Source organism: Pyxicephalus adspersus, chromosome 3 (assembly GCF_032062135.1).
Source record: "Pyxicephalus adspersus chromosome 3, UCB_Pads_2.0, whole genome shotgun sequence".
NCBI classification, from domain to species: domain Eukaryota; kingdom Metazoa; phylum Chordata; class Amphibia; order Anura; family Pyxicephalidae; genus Pyxicephalus; species Pyxicephalus adspersus.
This window is the reverse complement of record NC_092860.1, coordinates 89,201,429-89,227,472: the sequence shown is the minus strand read 5'-3', so window position 1 is coordinate 89,227,472 and position 26,044 is coordinate 89,201,429. Positions and strand designations below refer to the sequence as shown.

Here is a 26,044-nt window from a genome sequence, read left to right as displayed (position 1 = left end):
CTCTAAATCATCAGATAACTTCATTTTTCCCAAATTGTATGTTTATTGCAAATTTTTTTAAACAAGGGTACAGAAAAAGAAAAGGGGAGTACACAAAAGGGAAAAATAACAATCATAGAGCATAGCATTATATAGCCAATTCGCAAGATTAAAATGAACAATTTCAAACGTATCCCATAACCAAAACAATTTAAGGAACAAAGGAGGTGAGGTAATGTGACCTGAGTGAGAGGGAAAAGAAACCTGTGAATTAGTTGGACAAGTTTGAATAATAAAGATCCCACGCTTCCCAAACCATTTCAAACTTGTCTATTGTATTCCTAACGAGTGCTGTGAGATACTCCATAAGGCGGATCTCTTGGATTCGCCTAAAAAAATCTTCCATGGAGGGAGGCATAGTCGCCTTCCATCTGGAGGGGATGAGTGTACGTGCTGCGACTAGCATATGAGAGGCTAGTTTGCGAGACACATTAGGGAGTGCTAGAGAGGGCTGACCTAGGAGATGAGACATGGGATCCAAGGGGACCGGCTGCTGGACCACAGTGGATAATATATCGTTAACCCGTGACCAATATCTCTGAATAATGGGGCAGAACCAAAATATGTTCTCTATCGTCCCTCTGTGTTTACCGCATCTCCAGCATAAGGGGTCCACATTAGGAAACAATCGGGATAAAACCGCGGGAGTGTGGTACCACCTAAGTATAATTTTATATAAATTTTCCTTATACAGAGTGCAGATAGAACTTTTGTGTGCTGCTTCCCAGATATCTAACCAGTCCTCTGAGGACAAGGACCGACCAAGAACCTCTTCCCATTTAAGCATATAGCTGAATTTATTTGAACTCTTCTGAGTAGAGGCATGAAGGAGCCTGTAGACAGCAGAGATCAGGCCTTTGGTGTGTGGACCTTCCATGCATAATCGTTCAAAAACAGTAAGAGCCTGGAAGGTAGCCATGGGTTGAAGTGACTGGACGTAATGCCTAATTTGAAGATAGGCATAAAAGGAGGAGCGAGGCATTTCCACCCTGTTTTCTAGCTCAGAAAAAGAAAGTAACCTCCGCTCGACTGGGTGCAGAATATGTCTGATTTGGAAAAGGCCTCTATCCCTCCAAGGACCAGACATTGAGTTGAACAGGCTATCAGGAATTTGTGGGTTGAGGATTATAGAGGTTAATCTCGATGGAGAGGATGCTAGACCAAATTTGTCTTTGCAGATCCTCCATATATTCCTTGTAAATGCCATGGGCGCTGTTAAGTCTGAGTCCTTTAATAAGAGGGATGAGCTCCACAGCATAGCATTGGGATGAGCGGGGGCTATCCACTCACCTTCCAATTCTACACAAATACTCGGTGGAAGAGGGGATGTCCACTGCTGAAGGTGTCTCAGGTGGGACGCTAAATATTATTTATAAATATCCGGCGCTCCCAGGCCACCTCCCTCCCTAGGGGTACACATTATGCATTTAGATACTCTATGTCTCTTATAGGCCCAAATAAAACGTAAGAGATCAGTTTGGAGTCTCCTCAGAACTGGAAGGGGGACTCTGACTGGTAAAGTCTCAAATAAGTACAATAGTTTGGGAAGGAGCATCATCTTTACCGAAGCTATTCTACCAAGTAGGGACAAGGGGTGGCCTTTCCACTTAAAAAGAAAGGCATTCACCTCTTTTAGTAACGGTGGAAAGTTATGGGAATATAGCTGAGAATATGTGGAGGTGATTTGGGTCCCTAGGTAGCAGATGGAACGTTCCTGCCAGTTAAAGGAGAAGGAGTTCCGGAGAGCTTGGAGATCCGGTAAGGGAATGTGGAGAGGGAGCGCCTCTGTTTTTGTGGAATTGATCCTGAATCCCGACAACGCCCCATAAACCCGCAGCTCCCTCCAGAGATTGGGGAGAGAAATGACAGGCTGGGAGAGAGTCAGAAGGATGTCATCCGCATATAATGAAAGCTTGTACATTCTCCCCCGCACGGGTATCCCATGTATACTAGGGTTGGAACGGATGCTGACTGCTAAGGGCTCTATACACAAGGCGAAGAGCAGGGGTGATAAAGGACACCCCTGCCTCGTCCCATTTTTGATCGGAAAGGTAGTAGAAGAGGCATGGGGCAGTTTGACTGAGACCGACGGGGCTGAATATAAAGCCTCAATTGCCTTAACAAAGGGGCCTGTAAAACCCATTTTATTTAAAGTAGCTAGCATAAAAGGCCAACTGAGGCGGTCGAATGCCTTTTCGGCATCTAGGCTGAGTATCAGGGACGGAACGTTCCTTTTATTGATAATGTCAATGATGTTGATAACTCGTCTGGTATTGTCAGCTGCCTGTCTGTTCGGGATAAAGCCCGTTTGATCCCCATGTAATTTAGACAATCTGGAGGCCAGGATTTTTGTGAAAATTTTTAAATCAGAATTCAACAGGGCTATAGGTCTGTAGCTCGAGCAGTCCAGCGGATCTTTGCCCGATTTCGGTATTACCGTGATATGGGAGGCCAACATTGAGGGGGGGATCGGCTTGCCTTTCAAAAAGTCATTAAAAAGACTCAACAGATGGGGGGAAAGTTCTGATAAGAACGTCTTGTAATATAAATAGGGAAAGCCATCTGGGCCAGGGGCCTTAGAGGAAGGCAATTGGGTAATAGTCTTTGCAAGCTCCTCCTCCGTAATAAGGCTATTGAGGTGCTCCAGGATTTCCGAATCAACCCTGGGTAGGGTCAGCTGTGCTAAATAAGAATCTATGTTCGGTCGTAATATTCTGCCTAAGGGAGCTTGGTCATTGTGAACCGATTGATATAATTTAGAGTAATAGGCTTCAAAGCAGGTGGCAATGTGGGAGGGGTCATACCGCACCCTCCCCTTCGCGTCCCTGACCGCCACAGGAGAGGCACGAGTTCGCAAATCCCTCAATTTCCGGGCCAAAAGGGAGTCCGCTTTGTCACCCTTATAGTAATACTGTTGGCGGACACACTGCATCCACCAGCTAACCTTCCGCAGCTCCAGAGCCCTCAGCTTAGACCTGAGGGCAGTTAGTTCCCTCAGGAGGCCCAGGGACGGTCTCGCCATATATTTTTTCTCCACAGATTTTATTTCTTGAGTCACTAGCGTCCGTTGTAGGTTGGAGTCCTTCTTAAGGCGAGAGCCCAAAGCTATACACTGTCCTCTGAGTACTGATTTATGGGCCTCCCATAACGTGGAAGTATGAGCTACAGTGCCTAAATTTTCACTGAAGAAGGAGTTTAGTTACGCGGAAAGTGACAATTTAGTGTCCCGATTTTTTAAAAGATAATCATTTAATCTCCAGTGGCAGACTCTCACTGATTCAGGGGAGAGGGCCACATCTAGCGTGATGGGAGCATGGTCAGACCAAGCTATGGGGTGTATCTCCGCAGAGATACTGTTCCTCAGAAGAGGAAGATTAGTGAACAGATGATCTATTCAGGTATGGGTGCCATGAGGGGGGGAGTAAAAAGAGTATTGTCTTGCTGTAGGGTGGTGGATCCGCCAGTTGTCATAGAGTTGATGCTTTCTAAGCAATTGCCTAAATAATTTGGAATGCCTAGACACCTGAGCCGGGGGATGAGATTGGTGCAAGGCATGTCTATCTCCATTGGGAGAGAAAATCATGTTAAAGTCGCCCCCTACTATGAGAAAGGTGTGGTTGAAATCTTGGAGACGGGAGAGAACATTGCAGACAAAGCGAGTTTGATTAGAGTTGGGTGCGTATAGATTACATAATGTGATAGGAACTCCCCGGGTTGAGCCATGCAAAATAATATATCTCCCATCAGTATCTACTACCGAATGCAACAAAGTAAATTTAAGGGTGTCCTTTAAGAGGATCGCAACCCCGGCCTTCTTCTTGCATTGGGCATTACCAAGATATGCCTGAGGGTAGAGTCTAGAGGCGAAATGAAATGAGCCAGATGAGTCAAAAGAGTCTCCTGTAGGAATATGTCAGGGGCTAGGCGTTTAAACTCCCTTAGAGCCAATTTCCGCTTTGTGTTGGAGTTTAAACCCCTTACATTAAAGGATAATATCCTAGTAGCCATGAGGGGTAAGGGGGAAGCAGTGAATCACCATTAGAGTCACCCTGCCATTTGAATATCCCAATCTCAAAGGTCATTAACCATATACAGATTCTGTCCCACAATATGTCACAAACAGGAGGGGGGGAAAGGGAGAAGGGGATACACAACATTCCCATAAGACAAACAAAGAAAACCCAAAAGTACAGGGAAAATGTAAACCAGTATGTTGAAACTCGCCAACTAGCGAGTAGGGAGGAGTCCACAACCGCTGGTCTCTGCCACCGAGAAGGTGGAAACAGAGAACAAAGGTACAGGGCAGGTCGCAGAATCCTCCCAGAGGGATCATGGACCCAGATGGCCCGAGGATGGAGATCAGTAAATCCCATTCACCATAGATTACGGACGGCCAGTGCCGACCACCTTCAGTGTTAGGCCACCAGAGCGAGGCCGGGGAGAAACAGGGCCCCGCACCCCCCTCTGGGGCCATGATGTATCCAGGCAAACAGCAGAAAAAAACGAAAACAGCCATATTAGGGCAATTAAACCAGCAGAATCACATTATGAAAACTTTTGAGAAAGCGACAGAACAATGGGCAGAGCGGACTAGTAATATAGTAAGGAACCAACATAAAAAGAGGTACTTGGTAAGACATCAGCCTGAGGAATCAGCGAAGTTGGTTAGGCGAACGATCATTTGGGGAGGCAGTGTCCCGATAATTGCCCCTGGCACTCTTCCGAGAAGCCACCACCTGCCAAGGTGGGGAGCGGGGTCGCAAAGGTTCCTCCCTGTCCCAGCCTGGTAGTTTAGGGCAAGTTATACCCAAGGTCTTGCAGAAAGAAGGTAAATCTTCAGGAGATCTCAATAAGGCCGTCTTTCCTTCATGACGGGCAGAAAGAGAGAATGAGAATCCCCATCTGTAAGGTATACGTTGATCTCTAAGCACTGTTAGCAGGGGTTGGAGCAAGCGGCGTTGTTGTAATGTATGCCAGGATAAGTCCTGATAAAGCTGCAGTGGGGCTCCATCGAATTCCAGATTACGCATGTTTCTGGCGGTGGTCATGATTTCATCCTTCAGGTCTGCATCTAGTAGCTGACAGATTACATCTCGAGGTCTCGCCGCCGTCCCAGGTTGCCTGGAGGTTCGATACGCTCTAGATATTTGTACTACCCTGGAGGATGGGCGCCCCAGCACCTTGCCAAAAAAATCTTGTAGAACTGGTTTAAGATCAGAGTCACGTGTCGCCTCAGGGAGGCCTCGTACCCTAATATTATTCCTTCTAGATTTGTTGTCCAAATCCTCTAGTGAACGTTGGAGCTCTCTTATTTTCCGGTCACTGTCCCCCATTTTGTGTGAAAGCTTTGTAATATCCACCTTGGTTGCTTGTACAGTGTCATCTAGATCATCCACTCTAACAGCCAGTGAGTGTAGGTCATCACGCAAAGCCCCAATTTCAGCACGACAAGTCGCCTGGACATCCGTCACTAATCTCTGGAAATCATCTTTGGTGGGTAAGGAGTGTAGGTAGTGCTGCCAGGAGGGAGTAGGGCTGTCATCCAACATACGGTGGTGTCTCTCACCCCTCATAATAGGGCCATGCCAGGCTTTTGGGCCAGGTATCCCCTCCACCAAGTCCCCACCAGTAGCAGGGGCCCCATCCACTTGAGAGGGATTCACTGTGCCCGGGGGGGAGCCCTGCGCTTGTGCCCCCTGGGTCCCCTCGGTAGAAAGAATCTGCACAGTGTGGGAGCTCCTCCAACACACAGGAGACCCCCCCTGTCCTCCAAGTGACTCCCGGTCTGCTGATGGCTGAGGAAGCGGCTGCAAGGGGGAGGTTACTGGTGAGCATATTTCCCCATTATATGTGGAAGGACTCACCGGACACTGTAGAGGAGAGGCAGGACTGTGTGGTGCAGAGGATGATGTCTCCCTGTCATCCGGAGAGTCATCCGCGAGTGTCAATGCGGTGGCAGCCGGGTCCCGTTCCTCCTCTCCCCGCTGCCACGTGTGCGGGGATAGTGCCGGCGCCATTTTGGATGCAGGAGAGGAGGCCGGCGAGGGATCCTCAATATAAGCCCGTATGGAGGGCTGGAGTAAGTGCTGCTGGGGCGCTGGAGTGGGGGGGAACTTCCCCACTCTAACCCTTCGCTTGTTGCCCATGGAAAGTCCCGTGCCCGCCCGGGATGCTGCGGATAGTGGTCAACACTAGCGGAGGACACAGATCAGCCGTCCATCCAGCTAGCCGGCTAGGCCATGCCCCAGATAACTTCAATTAATGTTTTTTTTTAGCTGTTGTTTTTGCATTAGCTTTAGCCACCGACCATGCTTCTGGTCATCTTGAAAACAGGTCTGACTTTAGTAGCTGGATGTAGTCTATTTGGAGCCCAAGTGTTCTCACTAGGTGACGTTGGGGTACTGTTGTTGGGTGGTGTGGATTATTTTTGGCACAGATAAAGCACCTCTATATATAGTCCTGACAATTTCCTAATACGTCACTCATGAACCAGGTAGCTTTAATCATTTGGGCCACTGCCTTAGATCCAACAAGTGGCTATAGGCTATAGGCTGGTTGTAGCATTCTCCTTTCTACCTGTGGTGGTAAGCAAACTCCCAATTGTTTGGGTCATTATGCACTGATAGCAGCTCTTTCCACCCTTCAGGTGCACTGTCCTGCAAAAATTTCAATATCTGCATTCCATTATGAAATCTTTTCTCTTCCCTTTGTCTCTGTATTTCCTTGTGCTACCTGGATCTTAGTAGTTACAGATTGTTCTGCTGTTTTACTGGCTGTGAGACCTACAAGATAGTTTCCTTTTTCTTTAGTACAGGTACTGTCAGTGAGTTGGTGACTACATCAGATAAGCATTAAACTAATCTGTTCTTTTCAGAAGAAAAATTCTGTCTGTTCTTAGTGGGGTGTGGAATGTCGTTGCTTGCTGCCTGCTTCGAGTCAGCTCGTCCCTGACTATTCTTCAGCTTTGTGATTTGGTACCATGATCCTGCTCAGCCTGGTGTGCCCAAGGACCGCAACATGTCAGTAACCAGCAGCACAACATCCTCACCATCAGAGGCTCTCGAGAAAACCTGGTTACTGCTTAGACTCTGCGCCTTGGCCTTTTCCAGGGCTCACACCACCTCAGTGCAAGCCGTACTGCCCCCTAGTGGCCCTGTCCCCCCAAGCGTGACAGTTAGACACAGTTTGTGAACTATTATGATAATTACAGATTTCAAAGTATACGGTATTGGACAATCTGCTTAAAGATCATTGGATAATGGCCTAAGCCCTCCTATACAGAAGTGATTCTGTATGCCTAAAAAAATTGATGTATTTCATAGTTTTAGTTAGAATCTCTGTGCTTTAACTGCTAAGCAATTGATGTTCCCTGTTGCAACAAAAATAGAAGAAAGAAACAGCACTTATACCCTTCTAGGCATCTATAGCATAAGATTGGTTTGGTTTAGTATAAACATGAATGGAAGTGATTATGGGTAATATTGTCTAAAATATTGTTAGAAATCACAAAATTGAGTTTCTTTGAAGCCAGGTCTCCTAAGGATTGCACTGGTTTAGTGTTACAAAGAACATAGAAGGAGACACCCTTAGCTCCACGATTGTGCTAAACTGCCCCTATCTTTCCATCTACCATACAGACTAATAGTAGGCATACATCTAAGAATAAATCATTTTCCAAATAATTTAAAAAGAAAATATTTTAACATGCATTTGTTTATTAGGGTCATATAGCTGCTTAATAAGGCTTATGTAAAAGCCAGTTTTCAGGGCAGTTTGTTAAAAAAAAGAATTACACGAATGTAATGAACACAGCAACTCTTCAGAAGTCCTTTGCTAGCAAATGTTTTCAATCCTAGACCAGATCCAATCCAGGTTTGCTTTATCACCCAGATTATTTTATGAAAGTTTGCCCATCCCTGCCCTATACTCTCCAGTGCTGCAAAGCGAGCAATGATGGTGACATTTGTTTTACTTGGAAAGTAAAAACATATATACTGTAACCCAAGAAATTCATCATATCAATGTGATCAACAAATAAAGCAGAACTAAACCTAACTAATAAAGAAAAAAATAGCAGCACAAGGGACATCACCTGTAACATTGAATCTGCCTGTTCACAATTTTTTCCTATTTTAGTTCTTCTTTAGTTCTTCCACTTTAAATAGAATGAATAAACAGGTTACAGAAATTAGATAGAAAGTAGATCATTGTATCTAAAATACCATATGCATTTTGCTTTGTTATGTTGATAAAAAAGACTTGTTTGTTTAAAAAGAGCGCAGGGCAACCACAATGAGCAGGCTACGTCACCCAAACTCTCCCCCACGCAATGCAAGATTGGGTGACGCAGGCAAAAGCCGGAGGAAGAAGAGGAAAGATGATGGTGGCACATTTTACTACCACTTCTGTGCACCTATATTGTTAAAGGTAAAATAAAGGTACCCAACTAATTACTTTTTGAACTGGAAAACAGCACTGAAGTGTGAGGCATACTTTCACAGGATGCAAAGATCTTATTTGACACACATTAAAAGGTGTTATACTTGGAGGTATGTTTTACTATAAGATATCTATTTTTCATTATTTAGCATTGTGTTTTATGTCAGGAACATGTCAAAACAGATTTATCAATAATATATTTTAACTGAAGTACTCATACTGTGGAATGCATGGCAATGTGCAACATGACACTAATGAGTAAATAAAACAACTCAATAATTCATTATGTTGAAATTTTCAAATATACCAGGTACTCGTAAGGCATACAAATAAATTTAAATAACTTTAAAAAAGAAAAAACAATCATAATCTTTAATTCAATCTTTATATAATTGTTTTTTTGTTGTGTTTTGTTTTTTTAAATAGTTGCTTTTTAACCATTTCAATCTGCTATCTACATTCAGTTCCAAATCTTGTTTCCCCACTGTCCCGTTGACAGGACCAAACACTATTGATTTTGACTCCTCTATCAAAGTACTCAAATTTTTGGAGCCCATCATGTTCCAAACTCAGTCAGGGATTTGGGTACCATTTTTTCCTGAACAATAGTAAGTAAACACAGAATAAGGGCGCTTGTAGTGCCTCAAACTTAGTATCATCACAATACAGTATGCTTGCCCGTTACCCTCCTAAACCTATGTGTATGATTGGCGTTGTGGTAAGGGACTAAATGTTCAAGGCCTTCCAAAGGGGCATTATGGAAAAAGTACAGTGCAGCGTAATGTGTTGGTGCTATATACATACTGTCTATTATTATTATTATTAATATTATTATTAATAATAATAATAATAATAATGAATAAATAAATAAATTATAAATTTATGATACAATGCTGAATTTCTATTGTTATATTTATAAAAAAAAAAAAAAAAGATCTCCCAGCCCACTTCTGTTACAGAGATGTTGCAAGTACCCTCTTCCTAAATTGTTTCAGACTAAGTTTATATCGTCTATTTCCCCCCAATGATAACTCTTCTGTCTAGTACAGGTAGGGGAGGTAGAATTGAACAAAGAGATAAGCTTTTTTGAAAAACTTTTAATAAACTAATAGAAAATTACAGCAGTAAAAAATTTTTTTTATTGCACACAAGCAGTCAGAAAAAATATCAGAAGCAATGTAAGTGGTTGATTGTAATTGATTGACAACAATGATTATAAGTGGTTAGCATGTACTTACTCATTCTTTAAATACATTGTATCAGTTGTCAGCAACAACTTTTAAATCTAGTCTGGTTTGAAGGTATATATAGCTGTGCTCATTTTAGAACCATGTTACATTATCTAGCATTTTTCTAATCCATGCAAGGTGTTTGATAGGCGGGGGGTCAGAATGATTTTATAGAAGACAATAAAGACAACACAAAGAAAAAGCAGTTACCAGTACATTAGTATTCATTTACAATAATCATTGCTTGGGACACAGGGAGGTGTAAAGTGTGCCATTGCACAAGGGCTGGGAACCCTTCTCAGCCAACAAGAGCCTCTACAGGGGTCCCAAGTCAGTTTGGCAGGGGGGCTTAGGCCAGTTCTGCACAGAGGTCCTCTGTTGGCTACATCCACAACTTTCCGTGTAAGGAAAGTTGGTATTAAACTGTCAACATCATTTGGGGTGGTTACTAGCAATTATATGCATGAAAGTGTATACTTTGTAGGACCAACTAACTTTGTTCCGACAAGGCATGTAGGGAGGGATAATACATGCACCATTCGAGTAAAGCCTGCAGTAAGATACCAATTTACAGCGGTAAAGGGCATCAGTATTTAAGTGATTAAAACTTCCAAACATTTTCAAAGGGAAATGAAAAACAGCACCAGGGGTTTCTTTACATACATTCATTTTAATGACAATGTTCTCAAGCTTATCAATGTTCCAAACCTTTATAGGACTGACTCAGTTCAGGAGCACAGTCATTTTGGAACAAAAACATAAATTCCCCAATTTAAAGTCTAAAATGTAAATTTGATGTATCATCAACAAAACACTTTATTAAAACACTAGTGAATGTATATACCATATCTAATGTGGAAAAATATATTTGTGACAGGGCACATTCATGACAGTGTTTAAAAAATGTATTTTTGGGAACAGTAATTTACTGAAAAGAGCAGACATTGCTTAGACCTTACATAGGGTTTTACCTTTCAAGATGAAGACTGCAAATATTAAATTGACCAAACATTCTCATATTAAATATTTACTTAGTTTAAAATTATTTGTAATTTAAAGGGTGTTTTAATGAGAATCAAATTTTATAAATAAAATAAAATAAAATAAACCAATGAATTCCCTTTTAATAGGGCTTGCATTTAGATGTCAGGAGATTTAGTACAGGAGTTATAAAGTGTAAATGACCTTATATACCACTGACATTTAATGTTTACCTTATTTAAACTTGGAAAACATGTTGCCAATGGCAAACTTCCAGTATATTAAGGTTTTCCACATATCAAAAAATGTTGGCAGCAGATCAACCCATTTCAAATATTAACCACAAAGAAATCACTCTTTATCTAAATTATTGTGTAACATCACAGTTCTAGGTTGCAGTTAACCTAATTTTCTAAACACACAAATTTATTATTACTCTTTGTAATCCTAAACTAGTAGAATATCCCTACATAGCTAAATAATTTTGCTTCTTCGATGTTAAATATACTTACGATATATGTTTGTATCTATCATTCCACTACATTACCAAAAGTTTAGTACTAAAATAGTAATCAAAAACAACCAGATATAACAGTAATAAAGAAGCTTAGCACCTTTCCTTCATGGTACACTTTTTCTTATTTAGCTAGGGATGGAATATGGATAGGTTGAGCAATTAATATTATACATAGGCTACATAAGCAGTGAGGCAGATTATGGGTCAGATGTATGATATTAGGGTAGCTTTGTTCTAAAACCCCTCAGCTGCTCTAATAAACTGTGTAACAGAATAACACCTGTAGCTGACCAGTTCTTCTTTGTGCTTATCTTTTATAATCAAATAAAAATGTATTGTCCTGTCGGACTCAATGTACATGTGGGGTAAAAATATGAGCCTGTATACATGTGTATATTTCGTATTTAACTGTGCCAAATGGAACAAGAATCTGACTTTAGGAATATTTATTGGATATACAATTACTACAGATTTACTACAAACTTTATTTACAAATGTCAAACAATAATATACATATAATAACAATCCACTAATTACATTTAACAATTGCTATTATATATATACACCAACTAAATGGAAATATGCAAAAGTAATAGAAACACTCCCACGGCTCTGGATTACAATTACCCTCGTCACATTTCTGTAAAAAATCCAGAGCCTTTACTTTATGTGTTTCTCAAATAATAAGGCTTTTTTAAGAGACTAGGGAGTAGATAAGTAGAGGTTCACTAAAATGGCAAAAACATGTTCAACAAAAACATAAAATCATGTTTCTTTATTCCAGCCTTCACCCCCACACATGTAGCGGGTGCACTCCATACATCTCCTATGAGGGACACTGATTCAGCTATCACACAGTTATATAGTATCACTGGTCTTAAAGTAAGAATTCTGGGCCAGAACCTGTCAGTCAATAAATGGGATTCAAACTATAGAAAATTGGACCAATCTGTGTGAGCTGTCAATGGATCCCTCACTCGATGTGCAGGGTCCCACATGGATGAGCTGGCTTGAGCAGTGGGAACCAATCTTATTGATAGACTACTGTAGACTGCTTTAGGCACATTGATGCATAACATATGCACACAAGCTGTGGGCTCCTCTGAATGTTCAGAAAGAAAAGGTCTAGACACTTGTCATCATGGAACCTGTCATACACAGTGAAAATGGAGTTTGTGATCCATGGGGTGTGCAGGGAACATGGAAGGATGCCAGTTTGCAAAAACATACATTGCATTAATTTATTTTTATACATATAGTTTCTCAACAATAGCAATATCACTTTAATTGACAATTCTCTAGACAGGTAAAGGTCACAAGCTTAAAAAACAGATAAAAATTAACTCATAGTACAATATTTATCCAGAGGCAGTGGCATTGGATTTTATATCTAGCTGGTTTTATTAGGGAGCTACTAAACTGCGCACGACTGAACAACTGGCTAAACACCTATTTGCTTTAGGTAAAGCAGTCTTTTAACAATGAATACTGCAGGAAAGGTAAGGCTTTTCACACTGAATGCATAAGTGTCCTAAAAATGAGATATGATTATCCTAAATTTGAATGTGGTATGAAATATTTCAAATTGTTGTACAGAATAAGCATCTTCATTTCTTTGGTAAGCACATACATTGAGTTGTTATTTTAGTTATTTATTTTAAATTTTATAAAAAAATAATACCTTTCCATTTGGTTTTGGATAAGGTAGTAAGTTGTAACATCTGAATTGTATTGTTTGGTAATTAGATTTTAATTTTTGTTTTTTATCCCAGAGACACATGAAAAGGTTAGAGGAAATCCCTTTGTCTCTATGAACTCCATTTCTGGTGATGTCTTTTGCATCAAAATCTATCAATTTTGTAATGTTGGTAATTACAGTTATCAGAACACACACATAGTTTAGGTGTCTATGGGCTTTCCTTTTTAAGGTGTTTGTTGTGTGTTTAAACTCACCTCAAATTGACTTTCATTGAGCAGTGCACATGGCAGTTCAGAGGCGGCATCTAACCCGATTTATATTTCCTTGTTTCTAAAAATCACAGCATATCCAATTCAGGTGGAAAAGTATGTTTAAAAGGCTAAAAACATTTAGACACACACATGGGCACAGACCATAAATTCTCCTGTGGGGACACAAATAAGATCAGAAATAAACAGAGGTAGTAAACCTTTTTTAAATAGTTATATGTTTGTTATTTCATTAAATGTAGATATTTGAAGATTTGCCAGTAGAGGATTGTATCCTGTCCCCCTATGACATCTGCAATGCAATGAAGTGCAACCCAAGTCATGAAAGAGTAGTACAGCCGAAAAGTTGCATATTTTGTAATAAAAAACCTAACCATATGTAATCAGCAAACAATTTCCCCCCAATATGTATATAATCACAATTAAATGATGGACATTAGGTAAAATTAACATTTTAATAATGCTCTTTATAGGAAAAAAAAATTTTAATTGCATTTTTAAAGCAGGACTCTACTAAAAAAATTGTGAGCAGGCAGGTTGTTTATTGTAGAAAGGATAGAAGGGATCTTTCTTATAGAAGGTCTTATTCTCTCTCCCAACTGTACATACAGAGTCCTCCCTACCCTGCTCTCCTTCATTTTTGCCTCATTTGAACTGCATTCTGTCTGTCCTTACTGCTCCGAACTCTTCATTGTTGCTGTTGCCTACCGCCCACATGGCCCAGTTTGCTAATTTTCTGACAATTTTGCCTCTTGGTTCACATATTCTTTCCCATGATCTGCCCACCCCCGGTGACTTTAACGTTGCAGTGGATGACCCCAACCATCCTTCCGCAGCCAAACCTCTCTCTATTGCCTCCTCCTTTGGACTCACACAGAACATAAACGGCCCCACACATCGCCAGAAATACATTAAACCTGGATTTTTCCAAATTCTTCAACCTCATCCACCTTGAAAACTCACAATTTTTCCTGACCACAATCTCCTCACCTTCAACCTAATTCTCCACACCCGCTTGCCCTAGAACTATACTCTCTGCCTAAGATATAGCCACCTACATTAAAAAAAAAAATTGTCAAAATCAGACATGATGCCTCTGCTCACTGTGCTCCTCCAACTATATTCAGCCCTTCCACCATCACTAATCTCCTTAAGCCCTGTTACTCTGGATAAAGTCTTTTTCTCATCATCTCCAGCTACTACCTATCCACAATCTCCACTTTCAAGCTGCCTATTGCACCAGAACAGCCCTTACTAAAGTGGCCAATGACCTCATCAGAGCTAAGTCTCAAGGCAACTTTTCCCTGCTCCTTCTCCTTGATCTTTCCTCTGCTTTTGAATGACCTCATCAGAGCTAAGTCTCAAGGCAACTTTTCCCTGCTCCTTCTCCTTGATCTTTCCTCTGCTTTTGACACTGTTGATCACCCCCTTCTAATACAAATCATGCGCTCCATTGGTATCAATGACACTGCTCTCTCTTGGTTTGCTTCATATCTGTCTGACCGCTCCTTTCAATTTTCTTTCAATGGTAATTCCTCATCGCCCACTCTCCTCCCTGTTGGTGTTCCCCAAGGGTCAGTCCTTAGACCTTTTCTCAGTACACCTCCTCACTCAGTAGTCTCATATTCTTTTTTGGTTTACAGTACCATCTGTATGCTGATGACATCCACGTCTGTCCATCCCTGACCTGTCTCCCTCAGTCCTGAATAGGGTTTCATGCTGTCTGTTGGTCATTTCATCATTGATGGCTGACAGGTTTCTGAAGCTCAACAGAATGTATCTCACACCCCCAATAATAGATGTTCTTTCTGCAATGAAACATACGTACTTGCTTGTTCACAATCCTTTCTGTAATATACACAGTTTAAAGTTTCTGTATAGTTTTTCTTAGATGCTTGTATTTATATGTGTTCATAGGTTATAAAATGCAAGGCTGCTGTGTCATGGGCCCCTAATCAGCCACTGTCGATTGAAGAGATTGAAGTGCAACCACCAAAAGCAAATGAAGTTCGAATTAAGGTAAAAACTTTTTGGTCTTTGAAGGCACACTATAAAGGTTTTGGGTTAGTTTTAATGATTATACATTTTAAAACATTTTTTTTTTTTACAGTATGTTCCATCTTCTTTCTTTCAAACCAACATTGCAATCCAAATCCTACATAATATATACTTGTTTTTTTAATACCAGGGGGTAAAAAGATACAGGGGTCAGGGGATTGATTGAGAGAATAAAGTAACAATTCCTGTCTAAAAATGAAAAAAAAGTATTTACTTTGGAAAAAAGAAAACTATATTTTTCATTCTTGACGATAGTAAACAAATTGTATAAAAAACCACATAAACCTGACGATCGTCTTAGCCAGCAGGTCACTTATGATTCTCTTGGATGAAAGCTCCTCTGCATAGAACAGCTCTGTGTGTACAGTGCTTATTCATTCCTACTGTTTCCTGGGATAGTTTCCAGCAATAGTTATAGAGCATCTGTACAAAGCCTAAGGTTTCAGAAAGCCTTACCTTATACTTCTAATTCCCTCCTAGAGATATGGAAGTTTTTGTCTTTACTTTTTAGTAATTGCCAATTACTGTCATTTGGAAGGACAGTTTCTCCAGTTATTTTTGAATCATATACCTCCACTCGTCTTTCCTTATTAATTGTCCTATTTATTCTAATATATAGGTAATATGTATAGATCTGTAATAAAACTGTAATATTTAGTTGTCTACACTTTTGTTATTTTAATATTATGTTTCATTCTTTATGCTGGGGCATGACGTGGTGTGCCTTCGCCTACATTTTACTTGTAATAAAAAGCTATTGCCTTTGATCATTTCTAATTTTGATAATAATTCTAATAATTTTCCTATTTCTAAAAATTTTTTGATCATTTCATAATTATTTAAGTCAACATAAAACAGATTAAAGATGAAGGATACCTAATTATTACACTTTTTATTATCATCAGATGGTAAGCACAGGAATATGTCGAACAGATGATCATGGAATCCGTGGACATCTAGAACGTATTACATTTCCGGTTATCCTTGGCCATGAGGGTGCTGGAATAATTGAAAGTGTTGGCAAAGGTGTAACTGACTTTAAACCAGGTATTTTTATTTTTTATTTTTAATTTTCACACGTGTAAACATTTCTAAAGGACATTTGTGTAAATACACTTAGGTTTATTTTAATGCATACAAAAACAATAGGCCATGCTTGGACTGAGGAAATGTCACTTTTTATTTTTTATACTATTTTTTATATTAGCTGTGAAACATTTATACACACATTTCTAGTGTGTTGTGGATATATACCATATTTCCCTATATATGCACCTAATTGTTGCATAAAACTGCATAAAACTAATATTGATGACCATTTTGTGTGATAGTTCTAAAATGACCAGATATGCTGCTCAGCAATAATGTTGGTCTTACTTGACTTGTTCACTGACAATGTGTCCAAATTGATCCCAATGGGAAGGGAGGGGCACTTAATTCGGCTCTGAGGCTTTCAACATGGGAGAGACTTCAATTCCTCAGTAGGATCATGGTAGAATCAGGACTTACAATCACAGGAACATGTGTTACAGTAATGCATGACTACATAAGATGAATTTAACCTGTAGAATTTGACCACTTTTAAGTAGAATTTTGCTAGAATCAAGAAGTAGAACTATTCTACTAGTGGAATAATTCTAATGCTGATAAAATATTGTACAAGCAAACTAATTCTAAAGCTGGTAGAATATTCCACTAATGGAATTATTCTACTGCTTTTTGAATACACGTAGTCCCCGTGAAAAAGATATCCGACATATGGATGCCTTCTAGATACAGACAGGGGTTCCCTGGGGGTGGTTTGCATGACTTGCAGTGGAAATCTTTTGCTAAACACAGCTGAGGTTGTGGGTGATCTTAGGGGGGTGAGCTCTTTCTGCAGCCTCTTGTAACTCTTTATTGACTAAAACATACTGTGCAGCTGTTTCTGTTTGCTTATCAAAGCACAGCTTGCTCCAGAAGTTAATGAATGCATGGACTCCATTAAGATTAACTCACAGTGAGTATTTTATACAGTAACTGACACCAAGCTGCCTAATAATATTTTGGGAAAAACATCTGTCCTAATTGCATTTATTAAAATAATTTACATGGTCTGACTTACAGAACAAACCTATAGTCCCTATCTTGTATGTAACCTGGGGACTACCTGTATACTACGAGTAGAAATATTCTACTAGGCCAAAAATCTACTTAATTCAACTTGAGTTCAACTTCGCTGTGCAAATGCATTGCCCCACAGTGTACAGTATATTTACACAGGCAAAACATACAGCTAAGATGATCTAGCAGGCAGCTGATGACATGCACAATGTACAGCTCAGCAAATCTACCCAACAAGCAATGACAGAAATAGTACATGGCTTGGTGTACAACCCACCGCATTCAGCCAGCAGCCAATAGATGTAGAGTTCAGCTACTCTAATGCAAAGTTTCTGCATCTGCTTCATTCATTCCGCTTTTATTCATTCTGTGCTTTCTGAATTTTTCTAGCTGGATACTACTTGATTTTTTTTTTCATCAGTCAATAGTTTAACAGCCATCAGAGGGCAGCTCTGAATTGAGAAAACAAAGCTTTGCTGCTACTGAGATGGCTGCTCACTAAGGCACAGTACCAAACACATATTAAGCCTGTTATAAGAAAAGATCAGCTGCAGGGAGACCACATACAATAGGGATGTCTAGTCCTCTACCCTCTATCTGCATAGTTTGGGTCATGGTTCATAACCGTCATAGGACAGGTCTGGCCCTTACATTATATGTGCTCTAGTGTAATATGTTATATTAATAACTGGTAACTTACAAATGTATGTAATAATGTTTTGATCACTGTAAATACCTCAACAAGATTTGAATTGGCAACAAAAAGTTTGTATTTCAAATATTAATTTTGTCCTCTTTTAGGAGACAAGGTTATTCCACTTTGGCTTCCACAGTGTAGAAAGTGCAGTGTTTGTCTTAATTCCCGTAGCAATATTTGCCTTGAATCACAGTAAGTACTAAAAGCTGAACTAAACCCAAAAGTATATTGAATTCAACAATGTTATTTAGTAGAATAGACTTTGTAAGTCTCTTCTGTCAAAAGACTTCTTTCTTTCTGTGGCAGGTCAGTCCACACTTTCTGTATGTGGGAGATTGTAAAGATGGCAAACATGACAGGGCTGTGTAGTTGGGCAAGCATTTGAATATTATAACCAATATTTAATACAAAAAAAGCCATTTTACCAAAATTATTTTAACTATTGTGTAGGCATATCTGCATAAATAAATGTGAAACGTCCCAGTTCATGGAGACTTACTAACTTACTAACCAGGTATTTGAAACAAGACGTAGGTGTGAGGGGGAATCGTGAGTGTAATGCATAATTTGGGACTAAAATAGCATAAACTGAATTGCCATTTATACTCAACAAGTACCTTTATTTACTACTGAGAGGTACTTATAAAAAAGTGGTCTCTCTCATTTTCTAAATGTGCTCCTTATTGTCAAACTAATATAGTTTCAAAAACTCCCCCAGAGTGACATCATGATACCAGAACCAGCCCACTCTCTCATTGCTGGTCTGAGCCGATTATCTGTATGGGGGACATGGTACGTGGCTTCAGTTAGGTTATTTGGCTTTACACTGTGATAATGACTATGGTAAGGACATTAGATTGTGAGCTTCTATGAGGGACAGCTAGTGACTTGAGTATGGACTTTGTACAGCTCTTCGTAATATGTCGGCGCTATATAAATACTGCGTATTAATAATAATCAATTATTTGTTGAAATAGATTATTTATGTTTTTTCATACCTAATTTGTTAGAATTTACTACTGTGATTTCTGTGTAGTTTTTGGCCACCAGGTGGTTTTAATAGGCATTGAAATGAGAACTATAGAAGGATTTGAATGGCTGCTGCTGAATTTACAGGGGAATAGTTTATAAGCATACTTCTAAGTGTTTTATATGTGTAGCGCACCCTTGGGTGTAGCTGTGCAATGGGTCTGCCCCAACCCAGTCTGGCATCACACAAACTCCCAGTGACAACACACATATGGCAATCCAACAGGCACCGGTTGGTTTTATTTGAAAAGGCTCAATTTATAAAGAGGGAATCACAAAGTAGATACAGTATTATAGGGCAGGATACTGACCAAAAAAAAGAACAGTACTTACCAAATGGAGGAATGCGTCCTTCTCGCTCCTGGTAGATGAATTCACAGACAATCTCACCAGTTGCTGGGATGCTGCACTCCTTCCATTTACAGTCCTAACATTGCATGCACTCCATGCCCTCCTCTTCCTCCCCAGTCCTAACAGTGAACAGAAAACTTTCCTATGCCTATTAAATTGAAAACACTGGGGGACTACAATGATCAGCATGTCTTCAGTTCAGTTACTTGCAGGCTGCTACATATGTTGCTTTGTTTCCCTTGTATTGTTGCATATAGCTTCGATAAAGAAGAGAATGCGATTTCTGAGCAGACATCAAGTTTTTCATGCAAGGGAAAAGTTGTGAATAGTTTCTCACAGTGCAGCACATTTTCTGAATATATTGTCACCCCTGTTGAGGCTGCTGCAAAGATTGATGACAGAGCACCCATGGAGAAGGTTTGTCTTTTTGGATGTGGTTTTCCCACAGGATATGGAGCTGCTGTCAATACTGCCAAGGTAAGTTTTCTGTATCAGACTTCTATGAGTTAACAACTACTGTATATCACTCACATAATAAAGTATAATATTATAAAAGATGTTACAACAAGTTATTTCACATTTTGGCCATCACATTTATTCAGTTACAGCCTGTTACTGTCCATGGCCTTTATCTTTAAATTTGTCTTACAGGTTTAATGGCAGTGATTGGTTCCCACTAGAGATGGGCGAGTTTTTAAAACTCGATCTTGCAGTGAATTCTGTTCACGTTTACAGAAATTGTTAGCGAGAACGGCCTTTGTAAATTCGCCAAATGAGATAGAATTTTAATTAAAAAAATCGCAGGCTGTGCTGATTAATGAATGCAGCCACGGCATCAGCTCATTTTGCGATCCCCGGCACTAGAGGTTAAATGGGGACAAGTCTCCCCATTCAAAACCTCTAGTGCTCTCTAATTTGCTGAGAAAAGCCAATCAGAGAGAACTAGAGGTTTTGAATGGGGAGACTTGTCCACATTTAACCTCTAGTGCTGGGGATTGCACATAGGACTCCCAGGGCTGCATGAATGAATGCAGCCCTGGAAATCCACAGAGGTTAGTTAACCTCTAGTTCCCTGGAAATCCACTGCGATCTCCGGGCAGTAGAGAATAATTAACCTCTAGTGCCTGGGGATCGCACACAGGATTCCCAGGGCTGCATGAATGAATGCAGCCCTGGAAATCCACTGTGATGTCCAGACACTAGAGGTTAATTAATCTCTAGTGCCCAGGAAATCCACTGCGATCCTCGGGCATTGGAGAAGAATTAACCTCTAGTGCCCGGGGACTGCACACAGGAGGATTCACAGGGCTGCATGAATGAATGCAGCCCTGGAAATCATGTACTGATTTCCTGGAACATCCGATGTGTTCACAGTTCACCCAAAATTTTGCGGACCCATCACAAGTTCGAGGAAATTTTCACAAGAATGCTCTTTCCTAATTCCCATAAGGGAATGTCAGATTCCCTGTTTTATAAATAGAGCCATTTAAGTATTGTTGTCTATCCAACATTTTGTCAGGAATAATACCATTGTGTTATTCTTCTTTGGTAAAACAACTTTCATCCATCGTATTGAAGTACCCAAGGATCCAGTCAAAGTACACTAAGCTTAATTCACAATGCTATACACCAAAATATACAAACTACTAATTAAGTAGCATTTATTTTTTTATTGAGTGCAGTGTAATTCATCATTTGATCACAATGCTGAAAAAAAGACAAGATTTTGAAGCCCATAGTCATATTGCATGTAATTGCTTTGCAGTAAGAAACATTAAAATTGCTACAAATACCCGAAGCGAACACCTAGAAGGTATTGGACCATAACTGCCAAAATTAGAGAGATTACAATCTTTTTTTTAATTTATTGTTCTGACAATTGACAAAATGAAAGAATAATCAAAATATTAATTTGAAGTTTTGTTAAATAACATCCTTTAGGTTTATTGAGTTTGGCCTAACAGATTTATTGGAGTATTGGATTTTTTGGATACCAAGAATTTAGCCCACAGAACACGATATATCAAATGTTTTCCCTAATATATGTGCAGTCAACCAGTGTTTTTTTGATAGCATTAGGAATGTTTGCAACCTGTGTCAGTTTTTTTCTTCTTCTTTTGTTTCATTATTCCAAATTATTGCTTCTAAACAAGTGTATGATAAAACTAGTGGTTCAGTGTTGAAAACATAAAATAGAGTCACCCATCCACTATTTAGACAAAGCCACAACCCATAGCATACAGCAAAACGACAAAAACCGAAAGGGGAACTTTCAAGGCAATAGATAAACAATTGTAAAATAGACATAAAAACATAACTTATTTATTTTATTTACAAAATACTTAACACTCTTTATGTTTTATTACGAACAAATTACAGAACAATATTTGTACAATTATTTCCATGATTACATATGATTTAGTTCCATTAACATGATTACATATAATTCATATTAGTTGTTCAGTGTTACTAGTAGTCAATTAATATTGTCAGAAGGTGGTCCTCTTTTGAGAGAATTACTTGAACGAAAGTTTAAAAGAAAACATCAGAAACATAATCGTTTATTCAACAGGTGGAACCAGGTACTTCTTGTGCTGTTTTTGGATTGGGTGCCATTGGGCTGTCGGTCATAATTGGATGTAAAGTTTCTGGAGCATCAAGAATTTTTGCTATAGATATAAACAGCAGCAAATTTGAAAAGGCAAAGCAATTTGGAGCCACTGACTGCATCAATCCAAATGATTACAGTAAACCGATCCAGGAGGTGATCAAGGAAATGACAGGACGTGGTGTGCATTATTCCTTTGAATGCATTGGCAATACTGATGTTATGGTATGTATTTGTAGATGTAGTTTACTCCATTAGATGTGAGATGTTTACTCCAGATGTGAAGTAGTTTACGGGACGTCATAAAAGTCTATTGTGATTAAGGTGAATAGTGTGTGTTAATTTTCTGCAACTTTACTTTGTTCTTATTTAGTTCTGCAGGGATTAATGCATACACAATTTTAGAGGGTTATAAAAAAAAAAAAAAAACATATATTCTGTATACTTTACATATATGACCAGCTTTAGTTTTTGATATATTTATCATTTCACTGTGACAACTATTTTGTTAAAATAAACGAGATAAAAAGATAAAAGAGATACGGAGCTGCTGCTACTGACTGCCCAGTGAAAATGCTGGTGGCCTGGCTGTTGACCCTACTGGCTTCAATGCATTAGGAATTAATGTCCCACAATAAACTAGAAGTTGTTGTCTGACTATTGTTCTGGTGCCATTGACAAGCATTAAATAATAAGTAATGCAAGAGGGTCTGTTTGACAGATAATTGTTTTTTTAATAAATGGTCAATAGTGCCAACCTCCATGTTTCTTTCATGGCAGGTTTCTGTTAAAGACAAAATGTGGTTGTTATTTCAAAACTATGTACCGGTACATGTTTAGTCTGATTGTGTCTCTCTTTCACCTAGAAAGCAGCACTGGAGTGTACTCATGCAGGATTTGGGACCAGTGTGGTAATAGGCGTAGCTTCCCAAGATGCATCAATCTCATATCAACCTATGCAGCTCCTCACAGGACGCACATGGAAAGGTTCTCTTTGTGGAGGTACATTTCTCAACAAAAAACTGGTGAAATGTTCTGGAGAGCCATGACATATACAAATATTATCATCTAAATGTACTTCCTAGTATCCTAATAAAAAAGTTCACATAGGACAAAACTGGCAAAATTGTTTTTTCTTGGATCCTTCTTTTTGCAACTGAAAACAGTTATGGCAGGGAAAAAGTTCAATCCCCTGTAAAATGAACAGAACCTATGGTAAACTAAGGCTGTGATTTGAAAAAAATAATTGAATGAGGCGGGTACCTAAAGTATTTTTTTAAGCTTAAGATTCATAACAATTAATACAGGGACATATAAAGAAAACATATAAAAATATAAAGATAGTGTAGTAGGAATGCTCACACACATTTTATCATGACTGAAAGGAAAAGCTAATGCACAATTTTTTGCTATGCCAAAATTTTTATGTTATAAGGGCTTACTTAAATGATCAGATACAAGTGTGTAGATGCCTCATCATTGGCTTTCATTACATAGTGACAAGTCCACCCCTGGCTCGTGTAAAACATACTAAAAATACTTGGCATGCACAAACATAGGTATGAAAGGATCTGCAGTGCAGTTTATCAGTGCTGCTGGTCCAGAAAACCATGGGCATGAGACTGAAAGCCAACTTACAGTCTAATTTATTTATGATGATGAATGAGAGTAGTAGTGTTGTTTGTCAATGTTGGGGGAAAAAAAAAGGGTAGAAGCCCACAGTTTATAGATGGTCACTTTATATCTGTAAATTTTATAGTTCTTACAAAACAAAAGAATAGACCAAGCACTATCCACCTTTCCTTTTATTGACCCAATTTTTTCTTGCTGAAGGTGGTAATCTGAGGACTGTGTTTGACCTTAAGCTTCATGTAAGAACTGAACCAATGTACTGTAATCTCTATGGACAATTTCAACTGTAGCTTGTCCTAAATAAATGTAACGGTGATGAGTTGCAAAGTTGATAAACACAGTACCATGTATATCATGACTTTGCAGAAAATGTGAAAACATGTAGAGTTAAATTTTCTAAACAAAATGTAATGTCCTTTAAAAGAGTTTTTTTTGCTTTTCACTGTAAACCATACTGTCACATGCCACATTTATAACACATTTTTTTTGTTTGTAATTTCTTTCTTCTGATTTGCAGGTTTTAAGACTAAGGACGCTATACCCCAGCTGGTTTCTGACTACATTGCAGGAAAATTAGATGTGGATGGTTTGATCACTCACACTTTGCCTTTTACTAAAATTAATGAAGGTTTTGAACTTTTGAGATCCGGAAAAAGGTGGGTACTATTTAAAAAATAATTGTACGAATTTGCCTTTACCAAATATGCTAACATAATGACCTACTAACTGCAAAAAGCATCTATTTATATTAATGGCAGCCACATTTTTTTTGCAAAGCCATTCCCAAAATTTTTGTTGGTAAAGTTGCTAGGGTGCTAGATTCAACATTAATTGGAAAAATACACAGCACTGCCTATTAGACAAATTGATAATATCGGGCACTAATAAACCAATGTTTTTCCAACAAAATTTCAATGTTTCATTTCCAGGAAAAGCAGTTTTCGTATTGGCATTATCACAAGAACCTAATTCCTTTTAGCTTGAAAAGTTTAGGGATATAAACTTCAGTATTAGCTACAGGGCTAGCAAACTGTTCCTTGGTATGTTCTCAACATTTCAAAACTTATGTAACTGCTTTTTTGCACCTAGGAGTTGAAATCTTTTTGTTATGTTTATTGTTATTAAACTTTTAACATATGCCACTTTAAACGTAAATGACCTGTTATACCCTAAACTGCAACTGGGGGGGGGCCTGTGGGATACAAAAAAAGATATTGTAAGTTATAAGACTTGTGCACTACATAGTAGGTGATTTTGGTTTTAGACTGTTATACAGGAGTATTACCTTAACAAAATGACTTTAGATGCACTTTAATGAAAATCCAAAAAAGGGTATCCTATTGAAATGTGCAGGTATGTTGTCTTTGTGTTTTCAATGTACACACTTCTGATTGTTACTATGTTTGTCTTATTTCAAGCATCCGCACAGTTCTGTTGTTCTAAACTGAAGACTGAAGACTATTCAAATGAAATGAATATGCCTATATGTAAAGTGATTTATGATTTTGTAAGTGTAATTTACATTATATCAATCACCAATAAAATATACCACGTTATTAAAAAAAATCTGTTTTATAATCTCGGTGATAAACTAATAGATAGATGACTGCATTTTTTAATTTTGTGCTTTGCTTCTGGCATTTTTTGCACTTCTTTTAATGCAGCATTTAAAAAATTTAAAGGAGATAAATGGCTCTGTTAAAAAGGTAATTGCTACTTCTTAAATTCAGTAACATTTAATAAGCAAAATTTAATTTGCTAAAGCCTCACCAGTACAAAATGGATGACTGCTATGGATTACTTAACATTTCAGTTGGCATATAAAGTGGAACCAAACATGAAAAAAAAGGGCAAAAGAGACATTTTCCAGAGTAGGTTCCTTTGGGATATCCACATGACTGAACTAGCAACATCATGCCCAGTGTCTTTAGGTAGAGGAGCACTGTAAGTCATTGTGATATTGATTTTGCTTAGTTTAGGTGTGCGATGCAACTGCAGAGAGTGACTTTGAGAGGGGGGCTTGGAGAAAATGGGAAAACAACAGAGGAAAGTAAAGACTGTGAAATGAAAATGGTAGCATAGAAGAGAACAGAAGAAATTGTCAGCAGAATGAAATCAAACATTGGCTTGCATTAAGAAGCTAGTATATATCTTTTGAGTGACAGTTATAAAAAGTTTTAGGAATGCCTTTTTTAAGTTTTTTGATCTTTTAGTGTTGGTTTAAGGAAATAAGTGCCATTTTTCATGTACTATTATAGGCAACAGTTCCACACAGGGATTATTGCAGAAAGGTACAGGATATGTCTCTTTTGCAATAGGCATTTTTACCTGGCTGATTGCCATCTCATCTGTCAAAATTTTCTATTTGCACATGCCAGGATACTTTGCATATC

At 38.8% G+C, this 26,044-nt stretch overlaps 1 protein-coding gene and 1 long non-coding RNA gene across 3 annotated transcripts in view; one reads left to right on the top strand and one right to left on the bottom strand.

The window, feature by feature from the left end:
- LOC140326746 (uncharacterized) overlaps positions 1 to 26,044 on the bottom strand; it is a 298,797-nt gene that overhangs the window by 105,639 nt on the left and 167,114 nt on the right. The gene's annotated exons all lie outside the window — the stretch shown is intronic.
- Positions 6,642 to 25,217, top strand: LOC140326739 (alcohol dehydrogenase 1-like). Of its 2 annotated transcripts, none has more exons than XM_072405610.1 (9): positions 6,642 to 7,476; positions 15,091 to 15,192; positions 16,137 to 16,278; positions 18,136 to 18,223; positions 19,669 to 19,888; positions 21,984 to 22,244; positions 22,886 to 23,021; positions 24,169 to 24,307; positions 25,070 to 25,217. In XM_072405610.1, exons 1-9 carry the CDS (start codon positions 7,402 to 7,404, stop codon positions 25,092 to 25,094), a joined length of 1,188 nt encoding a protein of 395 aa, XP_072261711.1. In that variant the 5' UTR covers positions 6,642 to 7,401; the 3' UTR covers positions 25,095 to 25,217. The 2 variants fall into 2 exon arrangements, with proteins under 2 accessions (XP_072261711.1, XP_072261712.1); XM_072405611.1 differs by lacking the exon at positions 6,642 to 7,476 and adding an exon at positions 9,426 to 12,704.

Excerpts from the sequence above, each read along its gene's own strand:
- LOC140326739 (XM_072405610.1), top strand. The coding sequence starts at position 7,402 with ATGTTCCCTGTTGCAACAAAAATAGAAGAAAGAAACAGCACTTATACC. Across the intron at positions 7,477-15,090 it reads GCATCTATAGCATAAGATTG|GTTATAAAATGCAAGGCTGC; the intron begins GTTTGGTTTAGT and ends ATGTGTTCATAG. Across the intron at positions 15,193-16,136 it reads CAAATGAAGTTCGAATTAAG|ATGGTAAGCACAGGAATATG; the intron begins GTAAAAACTTTT and ends TATTATCATCAG.